The sequence below is a fragment of the Rhinolophus sinicus genome, chromosome 13 (assembly GCF_057876585.1).
Source record: "Rhinolophus sinicus isolate RSI-liver-muscle chromosome 13, RSI-T2T, whole genome shotgun sequence".
NCBI classification, from domain to species: domain Eukaryota; kingdom Metazoa; phylum Chordata; class Mammalia; order Chiroptera; family Rhinolophidae; genus Rhinolophus; species Rhinolophus sinicus.
This window is the reverse complement of record NC_142513.1, coordinates 8,948,823-8,975,684: the sequence shown is the minus strand read 5'-3', so window position 1 is coordinate 8,975,684 and position 26,862 is coordinate 8,948,823. Positions and strand designations below refer to the sequence as shown.

The 26,862-nt window shown below is 43.5% G+C and overlaps 1 protein-coding gene across 2 annotated transcripts in view; it reads left to right on the top strand.

Annotated features, from left to right (window-relative positions):
* Positions 1-26,862, top strand: part of PTPN1 (protein tyrosine phosphatase non-receptor type 1) — a 61,800-nt gene that overhangs the window by 24,524 nt on the left and 10,414 nt on the right. The window contains exons 2-4 of one of the 2 annotated variants that reach the window (XM_019726094.3): positions 15,408-15,498; positions 18,343-18,443; positions 21,387-21,485. In XM_019726094.3, coding sequence (XP_019581653.1) covers positions 15,408-15,498; positions 18,343-18,443; positions 21,387-21,485 — 291 coding nt within the window. The remainder of the gene's footprint in view (positions 1-15,407; positions 15,499-18,342; positions 18,444-21,386; positions 21,486-26,862) is intronic. The other variant, XM_074317887.2, reaches the window with a different exon arrangement.

Sequence of the window (26,862 nt, the reverse complement as noted above, 5' to 3'; positions counted from 1 at the left end):
AAAATTTTTTATTGGGGAATATTGGGGAACAGTGTGTTTTTCCAGGACCCATCAGCTCCAATTCAAGTCGTTGTTTTCAGTCTAGTTGTGGAAGGCGCAGCTTACTGGCCCATGTGGGAATCGAACCGGCAACCTCAGTGTTATGAGCTCGGCGCTCTAACCACTGAGCCAACCGGCTGCCCCCTTGTCTGCTCATTTGTAAGTGAACAGTTTTCACGTGTCATTTTAGGAAGGAAGGAGTGGGTCACACAGATATTCTAGCTTAGGGCTCTCGGGCTCACGCTTCAACCATCTTTGTGAAGTGATCTGTCAAACAACCTGTACTTTCTAAGATCTGCCTCCTTGTTCCTCCCATCCTACCTTTTATCTAAACCTCCTCTTTCCTCTGAGTTTTGTCCTAGAAGTGTGTTTCGGTTGCTTAGCTTTGAGAGCCCACTGGGTCTCGACTTCCCCAGCACTTTGGGTCGGGGTGGAGCCTGTCGAATCAGCTCCCAGTTTGGCTGCTAACACAGATTGGCCTGTCAGCACTGTCCAGGGCCATCACAGTCACCAGTCACCTGTTATCTTGATTCTACTTCCTCGCTCGCAAATGCTGGTACCACATAGGTCTTAAGTGGCTCAGCCTTACTTACTGGTACTTTCAGAACCAAAGGGCGCCTTGTCCCGGGCTTTGTCGTAGCTGTTGTCTGAGGGATGGTCTGTGTTCGTTTTGCTCTCCTTGTTGCTGTTTGTTTTTATGGAAGAATCCAAGGAGAGTGAAAAACTGTACTACTGCTACCACCGTCTTCCCAGAATCATAAAGGCAGAGTAATCTCTGAAAAACAAATATCTAGTTTTATCATCCCCCTACTGTAAAAAAAATTGAGTCTTAATACTCCTTTATGTAAACGTTCGAACTCTAGAAGTAGGGAGATTAATACAACGAACCCATATGTATCCATCACTCAGTTTCAATAATTATAAACTCATGGCCCATTTGCTTTCATCTGTACCCCCCCCATTAACCCCTCCTAGTTCCGATTTGTTTTGAAGTAAATGTCAGCATCATAATACATACTTTTTTAAAAAAGAAAAAAAAATTGAACAGTCAGGGATCAAAGGAGCCAGAACCAGCTCTCCTTTGGACTCGTCCTACCAAGGAGAGGACATGATACCATCCGGCGCCTGGTCTGACGGGCGCTGATCATGCTGGCACCCCTGCTAGGCACAGGGAGCTAGTCAGACTGCACTTGCCGTCCCTGTCTGAGTATGGTTGGCAGTGCGAAGCCCCGGTGTGTCTTGATTTGAGACTGCTTTCACTGGACTGTCTCCTCAGCCTGGCTTGGGGGCTCCATGTAAAAACCTTCCCCATATGCCAGCCATCGGCCTCCTTCCCAGGTCTGTAGGGAGCCTAGATTCCATCTCAGATGGAATGTAGCCTTCTCCAGGAATGTACCACGGCAGAAAATGGCACTGCCTGCAGGAGAAGTAGGGAGAAGAGGCACAGTCTTCCAAGAAATGTTTATAGCACACCCAGCCGTTCCCTGGGTATCACAGCAGGAAATTACTCATTTCTGGAAACTCATCCATGAGCTTTCTATTGAGGTCAAAGACAGAGCAGAGTTCTCAAAGTTAGCTGGGTCGTTGGTACTTTCTTATGCAGTTAGCCATTGTTTTGTTTCCCACGGTTATCCTCATGCTGTGTCTGTTTTCATAATCCTAAACTCACAGGTCTCGCTTGAGTTCTTTCTGACCTTTTAGCACACTCCTCACTCTGTCCTTATTGCGGACCCTCTGTCTGCAGGAATTGGGCTGCACTAGTGAACAAGCCTGGCCTGATGAGCGTCTGCTCCTTTGAGCGGGGGTGGGGGGCTCATCTTTCAGCTCTTCTGGAAAACCTGTCCTGCCCTGGTAAGCAGAAGCAAGAAGTTTAGAAAGTGTTGTGTGTGCCCTGTATACCCAGGAGTCGAGGCGCACAGACAGAAGCTGCAGGCCACTGTGGGATGGTGTGGGCCCAATCTCTCCTTTCCCATGTCCAGTGTGATGGCAAGGGCTTGGGGAATGACACCAGCAGCAGGCTTCTGAGTGGCCGCGATGGAGAACAGTGGCCCTTCTCCACTGCAGCCCTCACTGCCCAGCTTTCCTTTCACGCAATGGTGCCGGAGCAGACTGGCCAAAACAGCTTGGACATAGCTGTATGGTTTATTTTCTCCCATTGATGCCAACCAAAGTTGGCAAGGAGAGGCAGACCACTGGTCAGCAGTGCCAGGAAGATCTCTTTTCTCTGCACAGATGTGGTGCTGCGCAGTTACCCCTGAGGTGACTGTTCTCGTTTTTCCCAGCTGACCTTGATGCCTTGGCCTGCTTCCTGTAGAGTAGTCGAGCTTTCCTCTTTGATCAGTGCTTTCTGCTCAGCAGTGTTGTCATCTTCCACTAGTAAGTGAGCACTCACTGAGGACGGGCCGTGAGGACCCGCCCTGCTGCACTTGGCACAACTTGAAATGCAAGGACAAAAACTGGCAGCAAGTACAATGATGTATTGTGATCTTGATTCTGAAGGTCATCCTCAAAACTTGACTTTGGCATCTTATGTCAGAGTTCGCTTTAAAGAACACCGTGTATCCCCGAAAATAAGACCCAGCCGGACCATCAGCTCTAATGCGTCTTTTGGAGCAAAAAGTAATATAAGTCCCGGTATGTTATATTATATATTATATTATATTAAAGACCCAGTCTTATAGTAAAATAAGACTGGGTCTTATATTAATTTTTGCTCCAAAACATGCATTAGAACTGATGGTCCGGCTGGGTCTTATTTTCGGGGAAACACGGTATATTTGGGTGGTAAAACCAGTTAACTTTTACAAGAATTTTACAGTCTGGACTTTTAACTGTCCTGTCCTCTAATGAACATATCTCATTGACATTTTATACTGGTTAGTATGAGTAATCTTGTGAAGATTGCTTTTCCGTACTGTAGGAAAATGAACATCTGAATAGTGACTTTTTTTTCTCGAGTTTATGTAGTGCTGTCACATGAAAATGTCATTAGATTTAGCATTTCTAAAATTCTTTATTTATCCTGATAATTGAAAAATGTTTGCTCCATTTGGTTCTAGGGATTTATTCTCCTCTAGTCCAACTTAGATGTCATTCTGTGAGCTTGGGAGGAAGAGCGACTGGCTAATTGTAATATCTTTAAAGGATATTACCTCTGCAAAACCTTCGGTTATTATGTAATGATAATGACCCCTGGTCTGTATGTAGCAGTATGTATATGGATTTTGGTTCCTATATAGTTTTGTGGCGTTGAGACATTGAGCAAATCCTCTTGAGGAAGGATTTGGCATCCGTCAGCCTTCAAAAGCTTCTAGAAATTGATCATATGTTATTAGCAAAGGTTTACTGCCTCCTTCCATTGTACAGAAAATGGATTTGTATGCATTCAGCTCGAAGAAGGCAGATGACCAAAAAAGCATGTAGCTGTTTGTTGCCCAAGGCTTGTGACTGGATGAGAGGAAGGGATAGAATCTTGAAAAAAGGTCCTATCTCACTGAGTATGTCGAATCTCATGTAATTTGATGAGATTCTGCTTCTTTATGCTGGGTATTATTTGAAGTAACTGCTCTTAACGCTGCTTTTTAATTAAATATACTTAAAATTTGTTTGAACTGAAGTTAGAAAATTGGAAGTCAGGTGACATGGAGAAAACTGTGTTTTGTTTTTGTTTTGTTTTGATTTTAGCACACCTGCTTATGAACACAGTGAACAGAAATAATTTAATGTTTGAAATTTTTTCTTGTGTTTCACTATGAGTTTATACAGATAAAAATACATACCAGATAAAAATGGGGTGGCGGGAATTTGTACTAGTCATCCTGCCCTTTCTTTCCTTACAGAAGAACAAAGTAACAGTATTCATTTTAACTACAGAAATACTTTTGTAGGTTCTTTTAATTCTCTGTATTTTAATCCCTTGTGTCCCTCTTGATCTTCAATTTGCTGAATAGTTGCCTGCATCATCTTAAAAAAAAAACAACAAAAAAAAAACACCAACTCTAGCTAATTGTAATGGTTCAGCTGGCTCTGAAAATAGTGATTTGTTCATTCTGAAATTCCAATTATCAGCTGCAGCTGCATTTTGTTACTATTTGAATTTAGGGAGAGGGAGGAGGTGCTGTCTGTAATACACAATTTGAGCTACTTTAATATGCAAACACAAGGATTGCACTGAGTGGAGGGCACTGCTAAGCTGACTCAACCAGAAGAAATACCTATTCTTAGCATGCTGGAGACTTACAGGCAATATAATGGGCATAGTGGGAAAACGTAGGGGGAAAAAGAAAACAACCTCCAGATGGATTAAGATTAAATGTTTAAAAAACCAAGTGAGGAAGAATACTGAGGAAAAAAGACTTTCTACTGTTAGAAGGAATAAAGGAAATTGCAGAGGAAAATGTCAATAGTTTGAATACATAAATATTTAAAACTACTTTTTAAACTTTTTATTACACAGGTGTGTGTATTCACTGTAGAAAAAAATTGGAAAACAAAGAAAGTAAAAATCACTCATAAGCCTGCAAACAGACAGTAGTAGCTCCATTGTTCCAATATTGACAGTTCTATGATCATCCTTCCTCACTTAAATTTCATTTCCCACACATAGAAATGTTTTAATGTACAAACAAATTGGAAAGGTGCTTTCCAGCATAGACAAAGAACTGATGGCTTTACAATATGTAAAGAGCTTATATGAGGAAGAAAAACACTAATATTGTCAAAGATTGGTAGGCACAGAAGAGAAAGAGACAAATCCTATTATGTGTGCGCTGTCTGGCAGACGTGGCGTGCCTGCTAAAGTTTAGGCCTCTTGACTGAAGTTGTGTTAACTGTGCACAGAAGCAGCTGTTAGAGGGACTGATATGTCATATTGGCATCTGCATGTTTTCTTCCAACATTATTTTTGAAGTTGAGATGGGCACATATTTCTTAAACCAGATACCCCAAAAAAGCTTAATAAATTGAACTACATATTGAAATTAAGAACGTCTCTTCATTAAAAGACACCATTAATATTAGGTTGTCTGCAGAAGTAGCCCCAAATTCCTCCCGCCCCTGTCTGCATGGCTCTCTGAGTGTGACTTTCCTCAAGAGGTAAAGAATCACTTTTAAATTCATCCTTGGCTGTGTGACTTGCTTTGGCCAATAGTGTGGGTGCCATGACACAAGCAAAGACATGCAAAAGTATTTGCATACTGGGCCTTGCCCTCTCTTGCTGCTTTGGAGACTTCTGCAGTCTCCACTGTGTGAACACGCCCAGGCGAGCCTATTGGATAATGAGCACCATCTGGCCTGATTACTGCCATCACCCTTGTCAACAGCCAGCCAAGTATCAGGTGAGTGAGTGAGGCGATGGGGCTGTCAGCCGACCACAGATGCGTATTCGAGCCCAGCTAACGTCACACGGAACAGAGACAAGCCTTCCCAGCTAAGCCTAGCCCAAATAGCCCATCTCTAGAATCATCAACATGGTGGTGCTTATAAGCCACTACGTTTTGGGGTGGTTTGCTACACAGCAAAAGCCAACTGATACAGAGAAAGAGATTTACAGTGTATATGACCACCAAAACCTTGTGCCAGAATAAATAAGGAACACTATGTACCATTAAGAAAAAGACAGACCACCCAATAGAAAAAAGTGGACAAAGGCTATGTATGTGATTCCAACTATATGACGTTTCTGGGAAAGGCAAAACTGTACAGACTAGCAAGATCAGTGGTGGTTGCCCCAGGGTTTGCAGGGGAGAGGAGGAGAGACAAATAGAGCACAGAAGGATTTAGGACAGTGGAAGTATTCTGTGGATACATGTCATTTAGGCATTTGTCAAAACCCATAGAATTTACACCAAGAGTGAACCTCCAAAACCCGTAAGGGCTCCCATGGCCTGTACCAGTGGCATCTTACAATGTTGCTACTTGTCCAGATGTCTTGTGAGCAGGTCTCATATGCCATGAGTTAACGATTTGTTCAGCGCTAATGTTATGAATAAATTAAAGTAACTAAATTAGAGCAGCAGGAAAGTCATTTCCACAATGTTACTTGTACTTGCTGCATTCAGATATGCTTTCTTGAGCAGGAATTTCAAGTAACTGAGAATCGCATGACTTCTTAGTGGAGAAAATAGAAAACCAGAGACCATGGACTCACATGCGTTTTTGAATCTTGTAACCTCATGATAAGACGGGCATATCTTGGCATGGTAAATAGGAAGCATCCACTAAACTGATGATTGTAGTTTTTGTCAGTAAGTCCTCTCTCAGCAAATTGGCCCATAGATATTTTTTTCCTCAAGCCCTAAAGTTTTTAAGACCTTTGCTGTTTATATAGCAGCATTTTAAATTAGCTTCTGTCAGTTGAGTTGCATGTCATTCATGGGTTAGGGTCTAAAAAAAAAAAAAAAAAAAAAAAAAGATGAGAAACAAGAAACCCGCGTGTAGACTAGGTGATCTTTAATTTGCCCATGATGGATGGTGCATGCAGTTTTAGGGGTGCAGCCTGGTACCATTGGTCTTAGGCACATTGCAGTGCTAGAATCCTTCGTGGAATCCGCAGGACGGAGCAGAGAGGAAGATGCAGGCACAGGTACTGACTGGGGCTTTGAACTTGTTCTGCCTTTCCAAGAGCGTTCAGATCCGTGGTGGTGGGGAGGCGTTGTGGATGAGGTGGCCATTTGTCTAGGGGCTTGAATTCGTCTGTTTTACTGTTCATCCTCTATGACCTTGATGAATAGTCATGGATGTATTTGAGAGTTACAGGTGACAGCACCTAGCTGAGAGCCTAGCATCCATTTATCTGGCTGTCCCCCCCACCCCGCGCCCCAAGGTAAGCTCCATGATGGCAGGACTTCTGCGTTTCCCATTCATCTTCATATCCTCAGGGCCTGCCATGTCGTCAGTGCTCAATATGTTTTTGGATGAATTGAAGGGACGCACGCATTGAATCTAAACCCTGCTTCCCTAACCCATATATATACACAGAGTTCTTTGGAAAGCCTTGTGGAAGAGCTTGGTCGGGCTCCTGCTGCTTCTCTTCCCCAGATTGCCTTTGTTTTTTGCCTCACTGAAGTATTTTGCCTCGTAATACTTTTAGGCATTGGTCCTGTCCTCCTCCTTCATCCCTAATCCCTCAAATGGTGTACAGAAAAGTACAGGACATCCAGAAAGTAGAAAACTCGTTTGGTTGATAATAATAATGCAAAAATCTTTCCTTTGGTTACAGTAACAGAATCTTGTTCTGCTGTTGGCATATTAAAGAAATTCTTAACCAGAGCTGGTTTCATTATAACATTCTGTTTTCCTCCCATTCACACTCTAAATTATGCACAGAAGTGTACCGGTTTTATAAGTATGGTTCTCAGTCATTTCAGGGTAGGAATATCATGCGGGTTCCGAAGGTCCCTCCCTGTGACTGCTGAGCTTAGGGCAATTAACCAGGGAGGGAGGAAGCTGTGGTTGGCAGTCGGATTCCCTGTAAAGGAAGGTGTAAGCCTCCCACTTTCAGAGGTTTGCCAGGTACTTGTGTCCTTAGTCACCTGGACCACTGTCTTCCCGCAAAGTGCCAGAGCCCCATGGCCTGAAGTACTTAAATTGTCCTTATGGAAAGCAGAAGGTAAACAAAACAGAAGTGAAAGTAGATTCAATTTTCGAGACTGTTCTCTTACAGGAATAGTTTTGTGGTTCTCAGCATTTAAAAAGATACTGGTTCCAATATGTTTTATTGACATCAGTTACTGTAAGTCTGATTCATTTTCTGCCTATTGATTTCTGCCCAAGGTGAAATTCATGACATTTAACAGAAAAATGATTTTAAAAAAGAAAGGTACTGTTAAGGACTATAAAAATACGGTTTCAAGTCAGTGATACTTGAAAAAGCAATGTTTAGACCTCTTTGTTGACAATTCAGTAGAGCCCAGTAGCTTCCATAAAGTAGCTGCATAACCATAGAGTTGTTAAAAATGAGTAAATGACAATGGTAAAGCTCTATTAAACTGCCAAAAGAGACTGTAATTTATTTTGAAGATTCATTATCCTTACTGTCTGCAGCTTTACCCTTACTCTCATGAATCCAGGCACTGACTGATTTTTAAGGTGTGTGCTGGGGTCTCTGCCCTCTGTTCCTTCATGTTTCCTTTTTCTCCATGTTGCATTCCTCTGCAGGAGCTTTCAGTCACTCATCTTTTGTGGTCAGTGTAGAGTTCACCCTCTCCATTGAGGTTTTATTTTTATTTTTTTATTCATCAATTTCATTTCCAAGATCTTTCATTTGTTCTTTCTTATTTGCTTATGCTGGTTTCATTTCTCCCTGTTTTTGTTCAAAACATCTTTTTTATATGTGATTCCTTTAGTTATCCCTGATTTTAAATATACTTAGGTATCTTTAAAGTGCCTAACGGGCTATACAATAAATTTCATGTGGAGTGGATTTATTTTTTTAGCTGATTTGTTGGGTGTTGTTTTTTTTTCAGAACGAGTTATCTTACGGTTTTTTTTGGTCCCATCCATGCTTGCAGATCATTTTGAGTGGGAGGCCTTTTGTTTTCTTTTGTTCTTGTTCTGTTTTTGAGCCTAGCTGTGCCTTTGTGCTTTCCTCTATACTTAATGGACCATTGCTTTGTGTTTAGAGAGGGTGTACATGGAAGCGTGAAATCAGTCCCACGGTCTCCACCAGATGTTCCCCTTGCCAACTTCCTGAAGGGTATTTCATACCTCCCATTCCTGCCCTCAGCCTCTCGTTTGTGGGGAATCTGTAAAGCAATTAGATTATGCTTTTTTCCATGTCATTTTCCAAATGTACATAATTGTGCTGTTAGTGATTTGTAACTCCATTATTTTTTTAACCTTGCCCCAGACCAGTGTACAAGATGACCCAACACTTCCTCAAGCTCTGGCGGGGGTGATTATTGTATATCCTGCTGCCTTTCAGAAGCTGACTAATTTTGTTCCTTCCTCCCTCCTCTCTCTGTCTCTTTCAGCTACCACATAAGATTCTTAGGTGCTTGGTTTACTGTTTAGCATCTTTTTAAGTTCGGTATATAATCATTTAAAAATTTAAACAAAAACAAGCTTGTTTTATTGGTTAAATGTTAAGTTTTTCTTCTTTATTATGTAATCATTGTAGTTCATCTTAAAAGTTAACAATATTGAGTATATGATTTCTTACATATTGATTATATAAATGTATAAATATAATACAAATATTTTCCTGAGGTTTTTATAGTAAATTATATTGTTCTAGTAACATCCATAAATAAGATACAGCATTGCCTTCAACTTGAAAGACATATAACCTCTGACTTTGAGGATTTGTATATTCCTCAGAGAACACTTGGTTATACAGAAATTTCATGCTCTCTTTATAATGAGATTTATGATTAACAAAATTTGTTCAACACACAGTATTTTGAAGATTTGGTTTCTAAATATTTAGACCAGCCACAGACACACACCCGTTTCTATATATATCTCCCTATTCGGTGGCAACTACTGCAGGAGTTCCAGGAAATGCACACCCTGTGTGTTCACTTACTGCATTTTAAATTATTGTCTTCACTGTACTTCTGCATTTCCCTTCAGTCTAGCTCACTCGGTCCATTTCTGAGAGCGAGTAACTTCCATAAAGTACTAGGTAACAGCTCGAACAATCAAATTAGGCGTCCATTTGTAAAGTGGGGGGTGGGGACAGCATAGGAGATGTTGAAGGTGGTAAGGGATTCACCGCCCCAGGCCTTGCAAATAAACGGTATCACTGGAGTTCTTTCTTCCTCGAGACTTTTAAAACATATCACTGTCAGAACTACTAAAATATAACCCTTTCTTCTTTGAATCCATGTTGTAGTAACTGTTTTGGTGCTGTCTTGTCAGGAGGCTGTATGACCCAATTGCAAAGCAAAATAATATAGTTATTATTATTGCAATAACTCTAAGTTTGTAACAAGTAAGTGTAACAAGAAAATAGGATTGGATCAGATATTTTGCTTAAACATATTCCCTTTCAGGGACATTTCTATTCCATAAAATGAAGCATATTGGTATAAAATTAAGGACTCCAAGCTTTGGGAGCCATTCAGTCAACAAAATTAGGCTGAGTGCCTACTCTGGGCGTGGGCCTCAGCTAGGAGGGGCTAGAGAGGTGAGAGTCCTGGCCATTCTTATCAGACTCCAGCTGTTAAAGGGATGAGGCATGCTGTCTCTACCTGTCACAGGTCAAATAGTTTGAAAATGAACAGTGCATTTTATCACAGAACCAATAAAAAGACATTCACGCAATTATGAGACTAAAAAGCGTGTTCAAATCAAAATTGCTACGTTCAACTTAATGAAGTGCTTATTGTAAACATGAAAATATTTCTGCAAGGCTGGACTGGCTTTTGTGCCTCTGTGTTTTCAAGAAAAACAGAAGTCTCAAATCACAAATTGTCAGCTTTTCACCCAACTTTGGCTTTTTGCCTAATTGGATTTGGGAGGTATTTGAATAATGGATAATGAGCTTTCCTGAATAAGTACAGAAATTGAATCACTCTGGGCATTAATTCATTCTGTTTCCAGAGCTTTATAAGTATGATCTGCCCATGTATTCATTGGGAAATCATCTGTTACCGTGTTAAATTACTGCCGTGGCATTCCTGAAACACTGAGGTACGCTTTGAATGATTCTAGAAATACTCAGTGTTTTCATTTAGGGCATATTTCTGGGAACCTGTTTCATGGCAAGTTTATTATTTCCTTTTTGGCTTGGCTCCTAAATTTACCCACCGTTCATCTTCTCATCATTTGCTTTATTTTAAGGCCTTCATTTTATTTTATTTTCTCTTTGTGGGAATTATATATACTTAGTGGATTATTTAAACCTAGATCAGCATAATAAAAGGTCTTCTAGGGATATTTTACTCTTGGCATGGAAGTCCCCTCACACTTGTTCATTAGTGAGTAATCTGCTTTTTCTCTAGCTGTTGGAAAGTTAGCCTACCTTTCATGCAGTTTTTGAATACAGAAAGCTTGTAATTCTGTATAGTTTTATCGTTCAGTAGTCTGCTCAGTTTCTAAACAACTATTGGCAATTATCTTTAATGTTAAAGGTACTTGATCACGCCTCAATTTTAAGACTATAATTCTGGCATTTTATTTTATGAAATGAAATATAAATACTTGTATTCAGAGCATACATGTATTTCCCATATGCCATTCTAAAGTAGAGAAGCATTTAAATGGGTATATTTTATTGTTTGTAAATTACACCTCAAAGTTGGTTAGAGAAACTTACTGAACTATACACTTCAGATCCATGCATTTTACTCTATGAGTAAGTACATCTTAATTTGAAAATCTATTTTTAAAAAACTATTATTTAAATACCTCTTATTTTTCCCTTTATTAAATGACATATCCAAGTTTCGCGCTCTCTCTTTACTACCAAAAAAGTATATATTAATAATCTTGTCTGAATAAAGTCAATTGCACACTACAGTTGCTATTTTGGCCCTTATTAACTCAGAGTATTTAGTGATTTATCGATATTATTTCTTCCACCTTTATCCAGCCACGCCATCTGGACTGACCTGATTGTTTCACCCCACAGGGCAGAATTGGTACCTATTGCTAAATGCTTCCACATAACTATATAGAACAACAAATTTAAGACTTAGATTTTTATTCTTTAAAGTTATTTTTCTGTGCTCTGGAGCATTTCCATGGAAGCTTAACCTTATCCATAAATGATTGTGTGTGTGTGTGTGTGTGTGTGTGTGTGTGTGTGTGTGTGTGTTACTTCTGGATTCGCTTGTTTAATCTCAGGTAGGTTTCTAATCTATTATCATGCTTTTAAATTATTGGTTTATCTTTAGTGTGAGGCAAAAACTCCTCCCTGCCACTTTGCAGTGTTTTAAATAAGTAGAACAGCAGAATGTGGGCATTCTTTCTTAACCCAAGTGGAATATGCACATGGCTTAAGAAGTTAAATAGTACCATAATAGGTTTATAATAAAATTCAGTTATTGGCATGCCCACACCGCAGACCATTCCTCCAGTGTTTTCTTCTCACAATGACCGTTTTCAACTCTCAGAGCTACGATTCTAGCTTGTGTATATACCCATATTTCTAAGGAACATGCTGATCCTTTGATTCATTCATTTAGACCTTTACTAAGCTAAATTTCATTTCCTTAAACAGCCGTCTTCTGCTTTTCCTCCCTTTTGCTTCCCCTCCCATTTTTCCTATAGATAGAAGTGCCTTGCTTTTTTCATTTGCATAGTTTTCTTTTTACCTATTGCTAGTTCTTCCCATACCTTCTAGTAGCCTCTCAGAGCAATTTCCACAAAGTCACTCAGCACTATCCGATAGAAATACAATGCAGCCGTCATATCTCATTTTACACCTCCTAGTAGCCACAGCGAAAAGGGTTAAAAGAACCAGACGAAATTGATAGTGTAGTTTACTTAACCCAATATGTTCAACATGTTATTTTAGCAAATAATATTTAAAATATTTGAGGTATTTTCGTTTCTTTTTTTAGTACTAAGTCATTAGCATCCAATGTATATTTTTACACTTTACACAACATCTCTTTACAGACTGGTCAGGTCTCTAGTGTTTCAGCAACCACGACTAGTAGCTGCTGTATTGCACGGAGCGATTTCAGGTGATTTGTTGGTTTCAGGTTTCGGTTTTTTCCTTGCAGACATTGCTACTGGAGACCACCCCTCTCCCCTCTGGGTGGGCTGGTCGCTAGGCCTGGCACGCAGAGCTGTCATCTTAGCACTTCCTTTGCTTTTCTCTCAATTGGATTCCCTATTCCTATTCCTATTCCTGGATGTCAGGTCTTCTTGCACTTTCTCTGGTTCTTTCGGTCACAGTTGGTACGCAGACAGAGGCATGTTGTTGACACATCTGTCTCTTGAATCATTCTGCTCTGTTCCGGCCTGCTTGCCTCCTAGGTCTGTACAGAGTTGTCATCCTGGGAGCTCCTCCTGCTTTCACAGTTTTTGTGGAAATTCCCTTTGCCTTTGCTCATGTGTCACATTTTTTTTCCCCTTGTATGTTTTTCTCTTTCTTGGTTTATTTCTTAAGAACCCTCAAGGAGAATACATGCTGCAGTGGATTGCTGAGAAAAGGGAGCGTGTTTTTGAGACCTTGCATATCCGGAAATGTTTTTATTGTCCCTTCTCACTTGGTGATTACTAGGCTGGGTGTAGAATTCTAGGCTGAAAATCCTTTTTCTGCAGAATTTTGAAGCCATCGCCCCATTGCCGTCTAGCTTTCAGTGTTCTGGCAAAGTCAGAAGCCATTCTGATCACCTTGTCCTTTGAAAGTCATCTATTTTTTCTTCTTGGGAACCTATAGAATTTTCTCTTTGCAGGATTCTGGAATTGCAAATTAGTGTGCTTAGTATGGTCTGTTTTTATCATGATGAGCACTTGAAGGGTCTGGAAGATTTCCTTGAACTATTTTTGATGTTTTCTTTGCTTGTATTTTGTTTTGCCTAATTTTCTATTGTGGTTGTTTTGGGGTGGGTTTTTTTGTGTGTGTGTTTTTGGCTTTACTTTCTGGGGGGATTTCTTCTACCTTTATCTTCTGCCTCTTCAATTAAGCTTATCATTTCTGCTGTCTTATTTCTAAGTTCCAGGTGACATTTTTGTTTATTTTACGTAACATCCTGTTCTTAATTCATGGTTACAGTATCTTATCTTCCTGAATATGTTAATATACATTTTTAAAGCTTTCTTTTTTTCTGCAGTTTATTTCCTCCATTTTTCTCCTTTTTTTTTTTGGTCTTATAAATCCGTTTGTAACCAGTGGTTGTCTGCAGGTGGAAGACCAGGAACTTACAAGGCAGACTGAGAGCTCTGCGCAGGTGTAAAAGGCTTGTCACTGCTGATCTGGCCACGGGGCCTCTAGGTGGCTTGTCAGTTGCACATCCTGATGATAACATCTTTAGGTCTTTCCTCTTGTCTGCTCACATCATCTAGAGAACACGCTGCCTCCTGATTTATGTTTTCCAGAAAATCTCCAGGTTTCTGCTGAGGCTGAGGTGGCAGTCACGCAGCAGCAGGAAAGAGGGTAGTGGGGGGGTGGGGGTGGAGATCCAGGTCCTCTCAGACAGCTCCACGCCATCCCCTGCAGCGAATCCCACCCCCTCATCCCCCCACCTCCGACTTCCAGAGAGGCAGCGCTGCCTGAGCCTTCCAAGGATTCTGTGGTGGAAATCAGGGTAGTTAGCAATACTAATCAGTATGATTCCAGCTTCCAAAGTTTGGTTGTTGTTGTCTTCTCTCCTGTTCTCCCCTTGTGCAGTTTGGCTTTTTTTTTTTTTTTTATGGTAGTAAAATATACATAAAAAAGTTACCATTGTAAGCATTTCTCAGTGTACAGTTTGGTGTCATTAAGTGCATTCATATTATTGTGTGGGTTTGTCTTTTAATAATCAACAAATTAAAAAGGAAGTAATTTTTATGTGATTATAGTGGGATTTTAGGGGGCAAATTAGATACATATGATCAGTCGACAGGAGGCGTAATTCAGGTTTCTGTTACTCCCGGCACCTCCGCTTTCTGACAGTTTAGTGTAATGGGATTTTTTATCGTCTCCTAAGAAAGCAGTTGGATAGTTTATTAGCGTAAAAGTGCGTTTTATCTGTTCTTACTGTAGTTATATAACAGGTTACAGATGGAACTCCCGGGCGTGACATTCCAGGCTCTCCAAGATCTGGCCTACGCACCTGTGTGCGCCAGCCATCTGTCATCCCTCCCCACCAGCCCACTCCTGTCACTTGCATAAGATGTGAACTCCAGGGCGGATGGATGGCTCAGTTGGTTAGAGCGCGAGCTCTCATTAACAAGGTTGCCGGTTCGATTCCTGCATGGGATGGTGGGCTGCGCCCCCTGCAACTAAAGATTGAAAATGGCAACTGGACTTGGAGCTGAGCTGCGCCCTCCACAACTAGATTGAAGGACAATGACTTGGAGCTGATGGGCCCTGGAGTAACACACTGTTCCCCAATATTCCCCAATAAAAATTAAAAAGCAGAAACAAAAACGTGAGCTGCAGCCCCCATGCCTTTGCTGTGCTGGGTGTTCCTCACTGGAATACCACACCCCAGCTGTCTCCCTGGCCTCTTCCGCATAGTCCAGTTCCCAGCCCCACACCACTTCCTCCTGCCCCAGGCATAGGGTTGTTGCTCTTCTGTTTTTCTCTCATGACCTTGGACATGCCTCTGAATTATCACCTTGAGTTTCCCACACTGCCTGGCTCTCTTTGATGTGTTTCTGCAGTGGGTCTTCCTATGCCTGGCATGTAGCCCATGTTTGGTTAAATGTCCAGATGAATTCCTGATACCAGAGATTTCAAAAGACAACTCTTGATCCTTTTTTTGTAGGATATCCGACACGAAGCCAGTGACTTCCCATGTAGAGTGGCCAAGCTTCCCAAGAACAAAAACCGAAACAGGTACAGAGATGTCAGTCCCTGTAAGTATTCATATCGCCATTACTGGTCTCACTGGTCTCCCTGCTTCCATTGCGTGGGCTCTTCCTCAGCTGCAGGGCCTCTCAGTCAAGACTCCTGTGGCCCCGGGGTTTGGTAATAAATCAGTAGCAATAGCGATTTATGACTTGATTGTTTCCTATTATAAAGGCACTAGAGACTTATAGTAATGGTTCATTTTTCTACCATTGTAGAAGGGGTAAGGTTTCAGTTTCTGGAAAATTCAGCTAAGTTCAAAGCACTTTTTTTAGCTTTGACAATTTTTCTGATGAATCATTTTCCTACCAGCTGAAGCAGAGTGTAGCAGGCATAATACAACCTTTTCTGGATGACTCAGCAGCGGTATTATTAGACCCCAAGCATTATATTGAACTGTAATGATGCCCTGCGCGGGCATTGAGGGGTGGGAGCTGTTCACCTCCTCCTGAAGACACCGGTCAGCGTGCTTGTGGAGTTCTGCCCACCCCACACCCTGCCGCCATCATCACATTTCTAGCTCTTTCCTGCCTTTAGCTCGCAATGTGCCTGCTGGCCTCTGGCAACCTCCTCTGCCTTTTGAGTACTTGGCTCTCAACCTACTGATATCTTGAAAGTAAATAAGTCAACGTGTTAGAATGTCTGTGAAGCAAGAAACGCTGGAACTGAGTAAAGCACGTGAACTTTGCCGTCTCCTCAAGGCCACAGAAGCCTTTTGACGCAACCTGCAGGGTTCTTAGACCTTGTCAGTCAGTGAGGGTTGGGTTATAGCTGCCGACCTCTCCTGTGGCAGTGTTCTCTGCCAGGGACGTAGATTCTGTGGGGCATCCCTCAAGCAGCCACTTCCTGCCTCCCGCCTAAAGCACACTGCGCCATGGCTGTGGCTGGGGGCTGTCGGTGCTCTCTGCAGGAGAGTCGGCAGTGCCCGGCTTCCTGGGAGAGGAGTCAAACTGGTCCTGGGTTGGGACAGAGCAGCCTGCCACTGACAGCTGTGTGGCTTTGGGCAAGTTGTTCTCTGACCTTCAATAAAACAGGAGTCACACTGATCTCGTCGAATTGTGTAAGATGAAGTAAAATAGCAGTAGACACTTAGCCCAGTGTCTCTCTCATAAATGTCGGTGGTGGCGGAGATGGTCGTTAACTTCAGACGCATACCCGGAATATCTGACGTGCAATTCTACGTTGTCAAGCGACACGTGATTGTGCCCCCATACCTGACACTCTGAGTTAGCATGTCTAGGCTGTGGCACCTCGGAGGTTTTATTTTTTATAAGAGCCTCTCCTTGGGTGATTTGCTGTGAGATCTGGCCAGCTGCCTTGAGCTTCAAAGAGCAATCACTGTTCACATTTTTCACCAGTGCCAGGAGTTACCCTTGGTCTCTAGCTTTTGCTTGCTCTGAATGAGGTACTAATGTTGTCTTCAACATTCCTTTTCTACATCTTTGCTCAGTTTTTTGTTTTCTATGGTTTTATGAACCAGTTTTAGAGGGAAAAAAAGCATTTAAAATATTTTTCCAGGGAAACATTCCCAAACTTGTCGCCCTTAATCTCACGCCTTATATTTTTCTTTTCTCCCCTACCTCCACTTTCCAGTAGAAAAAAGTAATTTGCTTTTTAGGTTATAGGAGTAATGGGAGAATGATGCAAGGTAGATGGGGATCTTGTTATCCATTTGGCAAGTGAAAACCCAATGCTCCAAGGAGGAATTGTTTCCCCAAGGTCACCCAGTGAGTTTGAACCCGCTCACATAACCCACCGATGCCAGTCACGTAACTTTTTTGAGCTCTTTTATCTCTGTGACCCATTTAAATATTACCCAAGTATTTCAATTTGTATGAACCTTCCACAATGAGAAACCATATTCCAAACAGTAGCTAATTTTCAAAAATATCTCTTTGGAATCCTTTAGAACAAAAAGCCCCAAATCTCTTATCCCCATTAACCTCTCCTTTCCCACTGGACTGGAGGAGAAGATACTGTTTATGGGTCGTCATCAGAGTTCACCATCCCTTGTGTTGTACCAAAAATAAAAACATTCACCTGCTCTTATTAGTTGCACTAGCAGGATAAGGAAAGTGGCCGTCAGGGAACCATTGCTTTTGTGACAAAGTCATGGTAAAGGAAAACAAAGTGGCCGTGCTTTTTCAATAACCTGGGCGGAACTTCCAAAGGAGGGTTTATTTTTAAAAACTATTCTGAAAGTTATATTTTATATACTTTCAGTGTTTTGGATTCAAAGCTTATTTTTTCCAGTTAAAGTCTCTTTTCAATGTCTTTGATCATGACAGGTTGTGACTTTGAAAGATTTAGAATCATGTGAATATGTTATACTTGAACTTTTTAAAAAACCTTGTGCAAAGAAATTCAAGGTGTGACTTTTCACACTGTTGTATACTTAGTTAGGTCATTTAATCTTCAGACATTTAGACGTAGGTTAAATTGAGGTGTGCTCATAAATCTTACCCTATAAAAGTATATATTAGGCATCAAAGGACAGATCTCTTGACACCCCCTCTCCCGCAGCCTACCAAGTTAAGTTGTGAGGGCAGTAAAAAGTGTCATAGGAAGATATGACCTAAGAACAGATTTCCCAAATAGGACGGAATCATGTTTTAGTGTAGTTTATCTCTGTTGCTATTTAGCGTTAAGTTTCAAACACTTCAAAAATCTTTCTGAAAGTACTAGTCATCCCCATATTAATGAGTAATCTCAGTTACAAAAGCAGAGCGTCAGCCAGTTGGAACGCCCTCAATGCCACCAACTCCCCTTCTTTGCTTTCCCTATGGGGTACACTGCCTGTGGAGACACTTGGTCCTCCAGAATTAACCTCTGAGTTCTGGTTTGCCTTTCAGTTGACCACAGTCGGATTAAACTACATCAAGAAGATAATGACTATATCAATGCTAGTTTGATAAAAATGGAAGAAGCCCAAAGAAGTTACATTCTTACCCAGGTAAACCCAGGATTGTCTGAAATTTTTTCTAATGGTTTTTGCCTTACTTGATGACAATTGAAGCGTTTACGAGTGTTGTTACCTACACCTCAAATAAAATCTGCCACATCCTTTAGAAGGTCAGGCTTTAAATAACCCATAAAAGCAAGGTAGGGGAAAATCCTCCTTCAGAGATTCCGTTGGGTTGTAACACTGATCTTTTCTGGGAAGTACAGTATTGCTAGGTTATGAAAAACAGCATTAAAATGGCAGCATTGCCTATGGTCTGTTGACAGAGGCAGCAGAGCCGTGGCTAGAGAAGGGCCTGTGCTTCTATTGATTCCCTAAGTGTTTGCCTCTGAGCACTGGGTGCGTCTCTAGGAAATCTGGGAGGGTTAGCAGTAGACCAGGAGCCTTTGTCTAGATACCCACTCAGAATTCCTTGGCATGGTCCTCATTCTTCAGGAAAAAAATCGTTAGATTACGTGAACAAGTGTGCAGAATCACTTAAAATTCCCATTGGTTTTGGCATCTTTATGGAAAAAAATCATAAAAGTGGTTTAATAATTGACCTTCTTGTGAAACACTTACTGGTATATGACCCAAAACAATGGGTATCTGGGAATGGGGATAAAGAAATTTCTTTTTGGTTAATTTTCTCAAATAATAATCTGTTACCCATAAGTGGTCTAATCAGTCTAAGTTCCTCTCTTTTTTTAATTCATAATTTTTGTTTTCTCATTCCATATCACTTTGTCCATCTTATGTATGGCTTTTGGTTATAGGGTGATTTTGAACATAATTCTGCCTAATATTTGGCAATGAAAATGATGGTGAAGCCACAAAGTGCTAGGAACAAAAGCTGCTGTGGGTCAGGAAGCTAGATGAGGGCATGTTCGCCGCGGTCCCTCTTCCTGCCCCTTTTCATTCTGGCCCAGTTCCTCTCTGTCCATGACCAAAACCAACCCAAGATGCCTCCCAGCCAGTGTGTGGGCCGTCAGCCACGCAATGTTCGCTTCTGGGGGTGCTGCTGAGGAAGTTGTAGGTGTATGAGTAGGGGGCAGGCCTTTACCAGGCTCTCAGCTCATGGTCCCCCCGGCACGTCTGGGGTGGTGGGAGAGGCTGGGGCCGGTGACGAGGAGGGAGGTCCCTGGTGGTGGCAAGCTGGTGGGAAGAGGCGGAGGCCAAAGTGGCTTCGTGGGAACTTCTCTTTTTAGAAGGCAAGTCTTACTTCCTGATTTCAGCCATTCAACTTCGGTGTGGGGTCAGGAAGCCCAAAGCAAAGACTGATAGGGTGTATAAAGTCAAATATAGCATTAGGAAATCACCATGGAAACTTTTGCACCCATGCCCTAGCAATTACTTGGCACATCTGAAGTTCTGTCTGTTTTGTCAGGTGGTACCATGGATAGATATGCAGCTGCTGACATGGTCTCCCTTTGCCCTGGGATTTACAAAAGGGATTAAAGCAGCCTAACCCCAAAGCTGCACCCCTGGATAGTATAACTGAAACGTTTCCCAAGCCACGGAGCCAAGAAAACCCTACCCATTTTTCATTTTCATTCATTATGCAAATAATATACATCTATAGTCTAATTATTTTTTTTTAAAAAACAACCCAGAGATATAGAAGTATAGAAAATAATGTCCGAAGTGCCCACCTTCACCTCCTTCATGAAGGATTGGCTGAGTTTGGTGTGTATCCTTTCAGACCTTACGTGATTTTGAATCCCTCAGACCCATTCCAAACGGGGGTGATGTTGGGTAGGGAAGGCGACAGGCTAGCAACTGATGAGAGCCACAGAGGCTGCAACTGTGGAAGACGCAGTGATACCCCGGGTCCTCATGCCCAGCTCGGAGGACGAGAGGCCCAGCTGCCCAGCGAGGAGGCCATGTGATGCCTGCCTTCCCAGAGCCATTTTTCTGTTGCCTGGGGGAAAGTTTGACGTGTAACCCCTGTTTGCGTCTTACAGCACGTATGTGGAGTGCGGACTTTTGGTTCAGGCAGCAGGATCGAGATGAGTTCAGGGAAGACGTAGAGGGCACTGAGGGTTTGCGTGGGCAAGGAACGTGGCAACACTCAAAACGTGTAAAGAATAAGGAACATTTGGATGAAAATGGGTGAGAATGGAAACCATTCTGGTGAGGTGACAGGTGATGTCCCTGCCAGGGCATACTAAGAATTGAGACAAACTCGAGGCCTTCGTACCCTTGTGTGCAGTAAACACCTGTGCTCATTGCCAGGTCAGCGAGAGTGAGATGGGCCAGCTGCTTGGTAGTCACCACCCCATCCCCAGCGACACATTGGGCCGCTTCACTGACCATTTTGTGTCCACATTTCTTACGTTCCTTGGTCAGGTTTACCATTAATAGTAATAATAATAGCTGACATTTTATTGGTTGTTTACTGTGTTCCAGGTACTGTGGGAAGGCCTTTATATGTGCGAACATAGTTCATTTTGAAAACCCTGTGAGTGGGTGCTGTGATTAGTCAAGTGAGATAAGTGGAGAAACGGGCGTGGGAGAGGTGAAATGACTTGTCCAAGGTCACACAGATAAATGATTGGAGCTGGGACTTGAACCGCCAGAAGCCTCCCTGGTGATCACTTGCCCATGCTGCCTGTCGCCTGCACCCGGCAGTTTTGTCCAATATTCCACCCCCCTTAGTGACGGATCCTTTTGGAGCCAGCCCCTCAGCCACCCAGGCCAAACCAGAAACAGAATCAGCATTTGCGCTCCGTTGGTCATCCCTGAACCAGCCCTGAGATGCGGCACTGACCTTTCACCATATGTTAGGAAATAGGACTGTGGTCACTGAGCACTGGGCACGGAGGGTTGGGTCCCTGTCCCACCCTCTGCCACCGCCCTGCTTCAGAGCACTGACATCTGCTAACTGCCAAGATGAGCTCGCATTGGAAAGGTTTATGTGTAAATGCCATGCGCTTTGTGGCTTGTGTTTTGCAGGGCCCTTTGCCGAACACGTGTGGTCACTTTTGGGAGATGGTGTGGGAGCAGAAGAGCAGGGGCGTGGTCATGCTCAACAGAGTGATGGAGAAAGGGTCGGTAAGTCGTGCCTCCGCCTGCTCCCGGGGCGCTGTCCGCGCGTCAGTCCACAGAGTTTACTGTCTTTCCATTGCTTTTATAGTTCTCTCACAGAGTGTCTTTTGTTTAAAAAAAAGTTAAAGAAGCACTACATAAATACATGTTTATTGTAAACAAGTCAGATACATAAGTGCATTAAAAGGAGGGAAAAATAAAATTGCCCTTGGCCTGTCAGCCCCACCCGTGAGCCTCTGGGTTTGGTGTGTGTGCTCAGCTTCGCCCTGACCTGTGGTTCCTGCACGGCTGCCATTGCATCAGGAGCTGTGTGTGTGGGCCTAGTGTTCTTTGGAAAAGCCAGTGTCTGCTGTGCCTTCCTCATCCCGGCTTTTCTGGCTGTGGGAGCCACTGCGGGCTGGTTTTGCCTGTGGCTCCTGGCCATTCTCTTCAGTGTGGATGTTGTGTGCTTGCGCATTTACTGTAGGATTTGTGTCATCCTTCCATCCAAGTTCTGTGCAACTCTTCAAACAGCCCTTGGGGTTGTATGTGGACCTGAGGTGTTTGTTCAGGTCGTCACCCTGTGTGTGCCTGTCCCTTTAGCCACACCTCTACCCCCCGCCTTTCAATTTGCTCCCCTCTGTCTGTTCTGACCTTGCATCTCAAATGATCTTTCTAAAGCCAGCCTCAACACACCTTTTCCCAGTGGAAAGTCCTCCCGGGGCTCTGCACTGCCTCCCAATGGGGCTGGCAGTGTGGCTGCGGGTTGGGCCCTACTTATCCTGGACCCTTCTCCCACCTCTGACTCCATACTCCAGTCAGAACAGACCTTTTTTCTTGCCATCTTGCCATGTTCTCTGAGCTAAGGGTCTGAATCACAGTATGTACCCTCACCCCACTTCCAGAGGTCCTCAGATTGCTTCCCTCTGGGCAGCCACGGCGTGAGCTATCCCTTCCCACACGGCTCGCTTTGCCGGATGGCCTGTCAAAGGCCTGTCTCCCATGAAGGCTGCACGTGTGCCCGGCACAAGTGTGGCATTCAACAGAGCGAATAGATGCCACATCCCCACTACCCGGGCCCTTCCCTCTTCCTCCGACACCGCCGGCACCTGCGGGGCTCTCCAGCCTCAGAGGTGAGGCCCTGGGGGAAGGTGAGCTGAGGATTAGAGACCAGCGGGAACGTGTGCCCAGGCCTGGCCAGGGGCTGGCACTGTGCTCTCGGGGCTCGGCTGGTCACTGCTCTCACAGCTGTCCTGGCCGCCTGGTTGCCAGAAGAACATGAGGGCTCCGGAGAAGCCACCCCTCCAAAGAAAGCACAGTGGTGGCCCTAAAGGGTAAAAATAAACTGCAAAGAAGTAACACATCGGAGGAAACTTGAGCAGTGAAAACAGGAGGCATTCACCACAAAGCCTCTTCGCTCCCGCCACTAAAGACACAGGCTCAATTACTCACAGCAGATAATTCTCTACCACAGCACATGTTTAAAATCATATATTTTTGCCTCTATCCCCTTTTCTTAAAGGAACATACTTCTTTGCTCAGTAATAATAAAGAGCTTACCTGAGTGTTCAATTGATGAAATAAGGTTGCTTAGAAAAAAATGTTCTCGTTGAAAGTGGTTTTTAATTTTTTTCTGCTTCAGTGGCTTGATTAATAAAATGTGAAGTTGCAAATGTGAAGCCAACCCCCACCTGTCACCACTCTTGTCAGTAATTTTGAATAAAGAAACAAAACATGAGGTTCCCACAGTACACATTCTGCAAGGAAAAAAAGGGGAGACCTGCGAGGGTGTGCCCCACGAGTCAGCATTCAGGATCTCAGCCCGGCACTGCTGGCATTTGGGCCGGCCATTCTCTGGGGCTGTCCTGTGCATTGGAGGATGTGTAGCAGCTTCCTGGCCTCCACCCTCCAGAGAGCTGTGGCACTCTCGCCCCCAGTTGTGGCCACCAAAAATGTCTCTCTGGTGTCCCCATGGAGGCAGAATTGTCCTCTGTTGAAAACCACTGTTCTAGATGGTGTTACGGGTTGGAGTTTTAAAATCAAGACTTCTTTATTCAAAAATCGTCAGATATGGTAGCATTTGCTTTTTATTTGTTTGTTGCTAAAAGTTCAAGTAAAACCTCTGTTGTTTGCACAAGGTTTGCTTTGGCTGCTGTTGTCATAGTACAAGGAGTGTTGTAGTTACATGTTCGTCACCAGGCCTTGCTCTTGGTGGTCTCCCACCCAAGGCTGACCATCAGTGGACCATAGATCCACTGAAACAGTCTTTTCTCTTGGATTGCTGTTGGCCATAAAAACACATGGCTGGTTGGTTTCACTGCACTTGACCGTGATAGCGTGACAGTAAGTAGTCCCTATTTTCCTTTGTAACTGTTCTTTTCACTCAGGGTCATTTGGGCATGAAAATTGGCATGAAAAGCCACATATGGTTTGACATTTTCAATTCAACATCAATATCATCACCCTTTTAAAGGCTGACTGGGAAAAATTATAAGAAGTTACAGCATTTTATGTGCTCAGCTAATCTAATTATAAACTATCCACACAGCCCCTGGTAAAAACCAGCTTACAGAGCGTTTCCATTTACTGCGTATTTGTTTTCTGGTTTCCTTCCTTCACCAAATAGTGTAGGATGTTCCCCTCTTATTTTTGGCAAATTGCCTATTACCCTTTTGGGACCCCATGCTTCCTAAAAAACAGTTGTGCAGAAAATGATTGTGTGTTAGGCTGTGGTCCTCCAAACAGCCGAAGTTCCCATTGGTTTTGGTTTCCATGTTGACTTGAGGCGTGTCTGTGTGGAATGCATTATGCATGTTAGTAGGGTTAGGACTGTCGTGTAGGCAGGGGAAACACACAGGGCGAGTTTAACTGCTACTCCCAAAGTGTCGTCCGGGTCTCTCTCCTGAAATCTCTACTAAAGATGCTATTTGATTTCAGCCACTTCTGTGCTTGAGACTCTGGATTTTTGTATCAGAGGTACCTGAGGCCTCATCCATCTCTCTCGTACTCTGCTTAGTTTTGTGTTCATCATTCTTTGGGACAGCAAATCGTCCGTCCCAGGGTCACTTCAGATGACTTTCACACATTGTTCCTAAGATTGCCAAGGACTCGCTCATATCCACCTTCATGGCAGTAACAGCAGCTGTGACACTGCCACGTTGCTGTTTGGTGCCCGTCCAAGACGTGCCCCGATATGAATCCTGGTGAAGGACTGCTTTCTAATGAAATACATCTCCTGTCCAGGTCAATTTGTATCAATTTAATAGGATAAGAGGAAGCAGTGATCTTGTGCTTATTTTTTTTGTTTCGTTTTCTTTTGTGTGTTTAAAACAAAATTGTCTACAGGAAATGACAGAGCAGAGCATGGCATGTTACTGGCGATGCCTAAGATTTCTCTAAAATAAACATCAGTTGATTGACGCTTAGCGTTGCCAGAGTTCCCGTTGTAGCGTTCCAAAGTCTTGGTCTTTACCCAGATTACAGAGATTTACCAGGCTTTATATTCAGTTTTGAAAGTGAGTGCTTGCTGTGTGGAGGTGGGATTGAAAAGACTCGCCTTCGCTGCCCATGAGACATAAAAACATGGGCCTCTTCTTGGGTGGCATCTGGCCACTCTGCATCTCTGCTTCTTTGCCCCACTCTCTCTGCTTGCCCTGTTGAGTGCCCACCCCAGCACACCTGTTTTTGAACCTACCTGGCAGTCTCTTTGTTTCTGGGGTCTTAAGGAGTTACACAGGTCTGATCATTTGAAGTGTGGGAATAAATGCATCCTTTAAAGGTCTTCAAAAGTCTTGCTTCCAGCTGCCCCACTCATTTGGCTAAGCGGGGGATCTGCCATGTCATTCATGCTTCTGTGTCCTGAGTGGCAGAATTGCCGCCAGGCTGACAGATTGGCCCCATTCCAGGGGGTGGTCTTTCGCAGCTCATCATCAATGTGGAGGGTGACGTGGGTGACACTGGCTCACACGTTCACACAGGCCTGGGTCCAGGCTCTTTAGAAAGCCCATTAGCCTTCTGTTTGGGGACCATGAAGTTTGATGCTGTGTTGCCATCACTTCCTGGTGTTCCTTGATTTGTTGCTGTCTCTGTTTTTGTTTTGTTTCTTGGGCAGTGTGCAGCTTCAGTAGAGCAGGACCAGTGGGCACCTGTGCTCTCTTCACCCTCCTCAGGAGCCTCTTGGCTCCTCAGTGCCCAGGTGATGCACAGGTTCCTGCACCTGCTCCCGGAGTCGCTGTGGTCAGGCCTCCACTGGCCCCATTTCCCGCTGCTCCTCTGACATGGGCTTCACTGCCTGGGAAATCCTAGTCGTCCTTCCAGACACGCCTTTGTCAGACGCTGCTTCTTCCATCAAGCCTTCTCTGATCTCTTCTGTAACCCCGGCTGGCCTGAAACATTGACCTCTTCTGAATTCCCAAGGCACAGCCATAGCGTTTCCCCCTCAGCAGTTCCCTCAGGCCACCTTGTCACTGCTGGGCATAAACAATCTCTCCTGACAGACAGGCTGGCCCTGCAGGGACTCCCTGCACCTCCTGTGGCATTTCAGACACAGCCATCCTTGGCCTCAGAGGAGGTGTAGAGTGGGCGAATGCATTTGCAATTACAAGTGTCTTGAATTTGTATTATTTCCCAAAGAGCTGTTCACACACACTGATGTTTCATTTGATGGAAGTTATAACATTGAGCTTCCCTCTGCCTCGGCGCACCACACGGTCAGTCCTCTGGCTCACAGACCTTGCAGCTTAGCCCCCATCCACCCATCCACCTGCTGCGTTGGTCCATCAGTCATCAGCAAGTAGAAATTGTAAGTAACTGGCGCGGAAACTTAGCTCAAGTAAAGTAGGCCACAAAATTTGAGTCAAATTCTTTTCCTTAAACTCTAAACGAAACCAAATCTTTGAGCGTGTGCTTGCTTTAAAGGTAACGTTACACTTAAATCAAGACCATCAAGTAGTTTCTGAAATTATGAAACTAGAACATGAAATGTGTTTTTCTGAACTGAGTAAAACCAGAATGAAAAGGTGGGATGAGACAGTGGGTGACCCGAGGCCTTGGAGGAGCCCCTCTGCCAGCCTTCTCCAAATAGTTTTCGTTTGATGGCAGCCCTTCAGCCTTTCAGAGTGTTTCACATGGAGTCTCTTCTAGTTGTATCTTCAATTAGCCCATATGTTCCCCAGGGTCAGGAGTCTACATTATGCCAACAGCACTGCTCAGGTGCTTGCCAATCTTTAAAATGGCTGCATAAAGCTACCTGTGAGAGACTAACCCTTTTGTGCAGTCTGGCTTCGCCTCGTAAATGACAGGGAAAGGATCAGGCCCTGAAACACCTCATTGTGTGGATGACCAGGGGGCTGCTGGGTTTGGAAGTCTGCGCCCTGTGTGCACAACTAGTCCTCCCCCTCCACCC